The sequence below is a fragment of the Cyprinodon variegatus genome, unplaced genomic scaffold, assembly GCF_000732505.1.
Source record: "Cyprinodon variegatus isolate N-32 unplaced genomic scaffold, C_variegatus-1.0 Scaffold471, whole genome shotgun sequence".
Lineage (NCBI taxonomy): Eukaryota > Metazoa > Chordata > Actinopteri > Cyprinodontiformes > Cyprinodontidae > Cyprinodon > Cyprinodon variegatus.
The window spans coordinates 3,596-9,967 of record NW_015150924.1 but is presented as its reverse complement, the minus strand read 5'-3'; the positions used below and the strand labels follow the sequence as shown (position 1 = coordinate 9,967).

Genomic DNA, 6,372 nt, shown 5'->3' with positions numbered 1-6,372 from the left:
CTCTTGCGGACGTATCGATGCATCGGATCGTCGGCTGTTGGATCGATGCATCGATACAAAACGATTATTATTTACACCCCTATCTGTCAATATGCTCTATCCAGAAGTCTTAAAGTGGAAAGATTTTAGTTTCATCGGATTTAATTCCTTAAAAAAAATCTTCTTTAAGCAACCTTTGGCTATCTGATTATTAATTGATTAATCAAAAAAATAATAAACAGATTAATCGATTTGCAAAATCATCGTTAGTTGCAGCCCTAGTTAAAATACAGGCCCGGGATTTTTTTCATATGACTAGTTTGCTTTTTCTGTGCCTATGTGGATTCTCTCTCAGGGTACTTTGGATTCCTCTCAAGCTTTAAAAACACAAATGTAAGGTTATTTGGTCTCTCGAATTAGCCCACAAAAGTGTATGCAAGCATGGTTGTTTATAAGGTGTATCTCTGTAACCCATTGATGTAACCCACCTGTTGTGTGTTTATGACTGCTGGAGATAGAAGCCAGCCTCACCTGTAATCCTACAATGATAGGTGAATATAAAAGAGGGATAACTCATGATCACCAAAACAGTATTGGACACAGTGTAACATGTGTTGATCTTTGTACATTGTTGGAGTGCAGCTAGAGCAGAATCGCCAAGTTTAATGTCTCAGTCTCTGAAAAATAGCGGCCATGAGTCCATCACTGACATTGTGTTAGTCATTTGCCTATTAAGACAGAGTCTACTGCACATTCCTTTGTAGAAAAAACTTTATTCTTAGACAAATAAAGGCAAAAATGTATGAAACAAGACATTCAAAATGCTCAAAAGAGATATGATTAGTTTTTAAATTTGGTTTGTTTAATGTTTTTCATATGGTTTCTATTGATCTCTATTAGCTGAGTGAAGAAGAATAGAAATGCTTAGAAAATAATTAGAATTTACATGAAAATACTTTAAATTGTAAGGTTAAAAGCAAAGAATGATAAAATATGTATCACATTAGAATTCAAAATAAAAATATTTTTACTATGTACATATATGAGCAAATTAAATATGAAATGCAATTGTTAACTCATGACTCATAATGTAAACACGTCCTCTTCCGTGGCGGGAACAGCTCATCAGGCCAGAATCTGGTTTGGTTTAAAATTGTCCTTAGTGTCAACGGAGGTCAGGCCATCTCACTGCTGGCTGAGGGAGGAGAACTGTTTTCTGCCTCATGAATATGTTCTGTAGACTTGATGACCTCAGGGTCTCTTGGACTCGCAGCCATGTCCTCACTGTTGCAGTTAATGGGGGAGCCAATTTCTGGTGAGCGGTCCCCGGGCTTTTCTGATGTGCCCTGCAGTGGAGTGCCGGGGAGAGGTATGTTCAGCATGTACATCATGTTCCCCAGCCTTCTGGATACCTGCAAAGAGACGTATGTTAGTTTTTTTGTTTTTACCAAATTGGTTAATAGAACTAATATATTTTTGAAACTAACCTCCATACATATTTCTTAGAATAATAATTTTTGTGAGAGTCAGTAACCTGAGACAGCATTTTTTCCACTTCAACAAACTCCCTTAACGTCCTCCTCACTGTGTGCTGTCAAAGATAAACCTGCTTAATTTTCTTCTCTTTTTAACCACAGTTCCAGTTATTTTAGTCTTTCAAATCATTACTTGGATGATAGATATAGTGCAACTAGTTTTTGTGTTACCATGACTCATGAAGATCAACAAACGTTTTTAATGAAGGGTTATTTAGCTGCGGAAACAAAACGTGTTTAAACTTTTCCTTATCTTTCTCATTCCATCCTAAAGTTGCTAAGAAAAATGAGTCAGAGCTTCCTCTAGTATTTCTGCTCCAGGTCATCTTAAGGTAATCGCTTTCTGAAAAGTGAAATCATGATCCGGAATCAGTTTCTGGCTCAATTAAGGCAACATTTTAATGCACTAAAATGAACCTATGCACTGTGCTTTCCTACATTTGTCCTGACAGTCAGGTGATCTATGAAGTAAGATCAATAAAGAATAAATAATCTCAATAGCATAGGCAAAAAAGAGAAATATTCTGATGTATTACTACTGCACTAAAAGTATTAATATTATGTTTTTGCAGCCTAACTAGAAAGCTAGTGATTGTTGCATTTCTCTTGCTTATGAAACTACCACACAGCAGAATCAGGCTCTAGGTTTCATTTCATTTTAAAGGGGTAAATATAAAATAAGAGTGGACTGATTTAGGTAGCATGGGTACATTTACTTTTTTTGATAAAATCTATGATTGCAGGGAGCCAATTGGAATGACCTTAAAGAAGACAGTTTGAAAGGTAAATCATTACATCTGAGGTGTATCAAATTTGTCTGTACGCTATTTGTTCTGACTATGTTTCACAGCAGTGGAAGTAAGATTTACAAATCACACCCAGAATCAGTCTGATGAACTCTTCTATGCCAATCAAATTACAACTGAAGTATAATGTATTCGTATAATACAGCCCATCAAAAGCAGATCGACTTTCATTAAACCTATGCTTAGTATATGCATATGCCCACCAAATTAGGGTTTGTTGCTTGCTCTTCCTTTTAACGGAAGAATCCTTTACTTTAAAATAGTCTAGTAGCTCTATAGCTCTTTTTTTTCATTTTGTCTAGTTTTGCAGATGACGAATTAATTTATATGACAAAAAAATATCCAGGCTTTTTCTCAAGCATTTATTTTATCGAGATCCTTTTTCGCTGTCTAAGTACCTGTGAGCGTATTTTCAGAGCTGGGCCTAGCTTGAGCCCTAGTGTGTCCAGTAGATGCTCCTCTGAAAGAAGTGGAAGAGTTTCGCCATCAATCATGTGGTCCTTGAACGTCTGGAGAAATAATTTTAAGTCAGAATTAAGTTATAAAGAAAAGAAAGAGAGAAAACATTTATAGAAATGGTTCCCATGACCAACCTGAGCATACTCTGAGCATGTCGGTATACTGCTAATGAAGTTGTAAACATCGTTCACTGTCCACTTCCTTAAGTCCTCTGGAACTTCCTCACCATTTAGAAAGAGGTTTGGTGGGCCTGGAAAACAGATACTGAATCTAAGTATAATAGATCTAAACAAATAGATTGCAACCACGTCTATTTCCCAGACTTACCACTTGGAAGAAAACCATTTCCTTGGACAGGGAACACATAAGGCATCCCTGTGAGAGCTCCACCGGTGGAGGGATAGATGAATTTTTCCTGGAAAGCCGAACACTGACTGGGTATGTCTTTATCATTGGAAGCACCGTTGGTAATATCTGAACATCCATCCTGAGTGGTTGCGCAAGTCTTACGCAGGCCCGCCTCCCCCTCTTTGTAGCTCTTCCTGCTTCCTATGGCCAGCTCAGGGTCTGTTTTCACCTGATGGTGTGTCTTACTCGTGCCACACTCCTCGCCCACATCCCCCTTTGCTTCTAACTCTTTCTCCTCTCCTGATGTCGCCTCTGGACTCTGCTCTACACTTTTGTCCTCAGTTTGACCCTTCAGGTTGGGCACCTGGTTCTCTGTACTCTTATGTACAGTAGGCCTTCGCCCAGCCCTACGACCTCTCTCTCTGTGCAGCGAGCTGATTGGTGGATAGGGGTTGGATGACATGAGTATGCTGTTGGAATGAAGCTCATCTAGGGAGGGACGGTGGACAAAGACCTCATGGCCGTCTGGCATGCGCTGGCGGCCCCTAAAGAGCATGGGGTTGGAAGGGTACGACATGGGATTCTCTATTCCCATCAGTCCTTTTTGGTGAGCATTCTCAAGCTCTTTCTGGTGCAGGATGGCGTTCATCTCCATCCTGAAAATCAGTTAACACAAACATGTCATGCATTAGTAAAAACTATATTTCTGCTTAAAGAACTGAATTAAAACATTGTTTTAATAAACACATAGCGGTGCAGCCTGATAGCAGGTTGAAATTTTTTTCAGGTGCCGATAGTTTTGCTCCTGCAATACCTTGCTATATTTTGCTTGTGAAGGAGCTCCTGTCGCCTGGCAACGTTTTCCATTGGTTCTGAGGGCAGGAAGCCATACCCACCTGAGAAGAAGAAAGAATATGAAAATAGAGAACAGGATGTTAAAGGTCAAAACAAAGCCTGAAGTTGTGTTAGTTGGGAAGCTGTGCTCACCTGGTCCTGGGAATGCTCTGCCAGGCAGGACATTGGCATGTGGTGGAAGGGGTGGACCGAGGTGATGTCCCATGTGAATCTGCCTTGCTTCGGATGTTACCATCTCTGCAGGAGGAACCAACTCCCTAATGAGATAAAAGTAGCAGGATGAGATGGTAGGCAGCGATATATTTGCAGCTAATTTAACAGCTTGTTGACAATTATTGCTAAGATATGTTTTGGCCTTCGTGTTTTATATCTTTTTGTTAGTTTCATGATGCTGACATATTCCGGAAGTCATTCCAATATTAATGTGTTTCAACGTTTCAGAAATGTTCAAATGTTGGAAGATGCATTTCATTTAAAATGTAATCCTAAATAAACGTGGGTAGTAATAGGAATGGTTGTCTTAAAAAAGATCCTAACACATTATTAGCAGAACATAAGGAAAGGAGCTGTTGAAAAAAACAAAGTAATGTTCATTGGTAGAAACTCAAGGGGAAAATGACAAACATAATTACTGTAACCATGGCCACATTTGCTGCATTTTATTTTATTTCTTTAGAATGTGTTACTTGGATCTAAGAATAAAATCACAGGGACTTTACAAAATTTTACCTGCACGTTAGAAATCCAGTGGGATTTGCTCACTTTAATCACTAACCTAGCCATACAAGCTTAAATAAAGCATATATCTGCATGTGCATTGTATTCATTCTGATACTAAAGTAAAGAGCTCACTAAATTGTCTGAGGTGCAGCTGTCACTACTGTTCAAACAGCAGCAGCCATGTTGGATTCAGAGGCAGTGGTTGGAACTCACCCTTACAGAGTCCAGAAACCTTCCTGTTAAATTTTCCAACTTTAGATTTGAGAATCCTGATTTTTATATTGTGGAATATTGGTATATATGTATATTTATACATTTAGGGGAAATAAGTATTCTGGTGGTGAATGAATAATGATAAATAATGATAAATTTAGGTACAGACCTTTCCATAAAACGATGTTCAAACTGTGTTGGGACCCCCTGTAACCTCTGTTGGCCCTGGGCGAGGATCTGTGGAGCCATGGCCATCTGGTTCCTCATTATCAGCTCCTGCCTCTGCCTTAGCTCTGTGAGAGCAGAGAAAATACCAGTAAGAATGATCTGTAATGTTACTGTAAATGCTTTGCAGGAAGCTGCAATCTACAAAAATCGGCAGATAATACTTAATGCCAAGCCATAAAGGTGTTTTGGCATAAAGTCCAGCTTCGGATGCTCACCTCCAGCCGACATGCCGTTGACCAATCGGTACCAGTGCTTCTCATCTAAAGTCCCCTGGTCACTCAGTGCTGTCATCTTCCTCAGCTGCTCCCGTGGAGTCATTACAGCACACCACCTTCAATCCAAAGTAGTGCTGCTCAAAACAGAATCAAATATATGGTTTTATTTTATTTTAAAGAAATGTGAACAGAACTTCCCAGTTATGAGGTATAAAGTGGATTGACCTTCTGATTTACCTAAAAATTTCACTTCAATTAAAAATATTTTTCAATATGTATAGCTTGGTTACATTTTCCCTGCTTGGATTTGCAGGTGATAAAATTGTACTCTCTTCTTCTCACCACTAGAGGGTAGCAGTTATCCTTTTTAGATATGAGCACATCTGCAAATAGAGCAAGTTTACCCTGCAAGAGTTTTTTTCAAACTTGCTTTTAGGGTGTTGTGCAACATTTTAACCTCTGTTCTCACCTTTACAACTAAGTAACAATTCTAAATCCCCCTTGGCTGTAACCTTCATCACAAAATTAATCTGTAAATCCAAATCCTTTACTTATGCAAAGGCCAGCAAGTATTCTCTCTTGTTAATGATTGTGTCCTACTGATATCCTAACAAATACATTTAGTTAAGATTTAAGTAAATTAACAAAGCCATAGACAAGCTTTAAATTTTCACATTGTTTTTGGCTCTGTGAACAGCTTGCAAAAATAAATTAGCCTCCTCTTATTAACCTACTGCATTGCCCAAATCCCATTACTAAATATGATACTGTAAACGACTCAGTAATCTAGTGCTACTAATCCAGGACAAGCCTGCGATATGCATCTGGATACATGAATATGAACCATTCTGTCATTGGCCACCCCTTCAAATGAATCCTCTTAGGCTGATTAAAGTAGCATTTGATTGATATGTTTGTCATTGTAGGAGGCATGTGTTAATGGTGCACTTTTATTATTCCTGATGTACCGTTCCTTCCAGACAAATGCTGCCACTAAAAATGCCCTGGGGCATC

The 6,372-nt window shown here is 38.7% G+C and overlaps 1 protein-coding gene across 1 annotated transcript; it reads right to left on the bottom strand.

Annotated features, from left to right (window-relative positions):
- Window positions 1-889: 889 nt before the first annotated feature.
- samd7 (sterile alpha motif domain containing 7) lies at window positions 890-5,494 on the bottom strand. The gene is made up of 8 exons (XM_015389734.1): window positions 5,359-5,494; window positions 5,085-5,208; window positions 4,115-4,239; window positions 3,942-4,023; window positions 3,107-3,783; window positions 2,914-3,029; window positions 2,719-2,829; window positions 890-1,391 (listed from the first exon to the last, which is right to left on the bottom strand). The coding sequence occupies exons 1-8, from the start codon at window positions 5,459-5,461 to the stop codon at window positions 1,155-1,157; spliced, it is 1,575 nt and encodes a 524-aa protein (XP_015245220.1). The 5' UTR covers window positions 5,462-5,494; the 3' UTR covers window positions 890-1,154.
- Between the last annotated feature and the right edge of the window lie 878 nt (window positions 5,495-6,372).

What these genes read in the sequence shown, in the direction of transcription:
- samd7 (XM_015389734.1), bottom strand. Translation starts at nt 5,461, where the DNA reads ATGACTCCACGGGAGCAGCTGAGGAAGATGACAGCACTGAGTGACCAG. An exon ending in CAGAGCATTCCCAGGACCAG is followed by an intron (nt 4,024 to 4,114) that starts GTGAGCACAGCT and finishes TCTTCTTCTCAG; the next exon opens with GTGGGTATGGCTTCCTGCCC. An exon ending in CATGCTCAGAGTATGCTCAG is followed by an intron (nt 2,830 to 2,913) that starts GTTGGTCATGGG and finishes TTATTTCTCCAG; the next exon opens with ACGTTCAAGGACCACATGAT.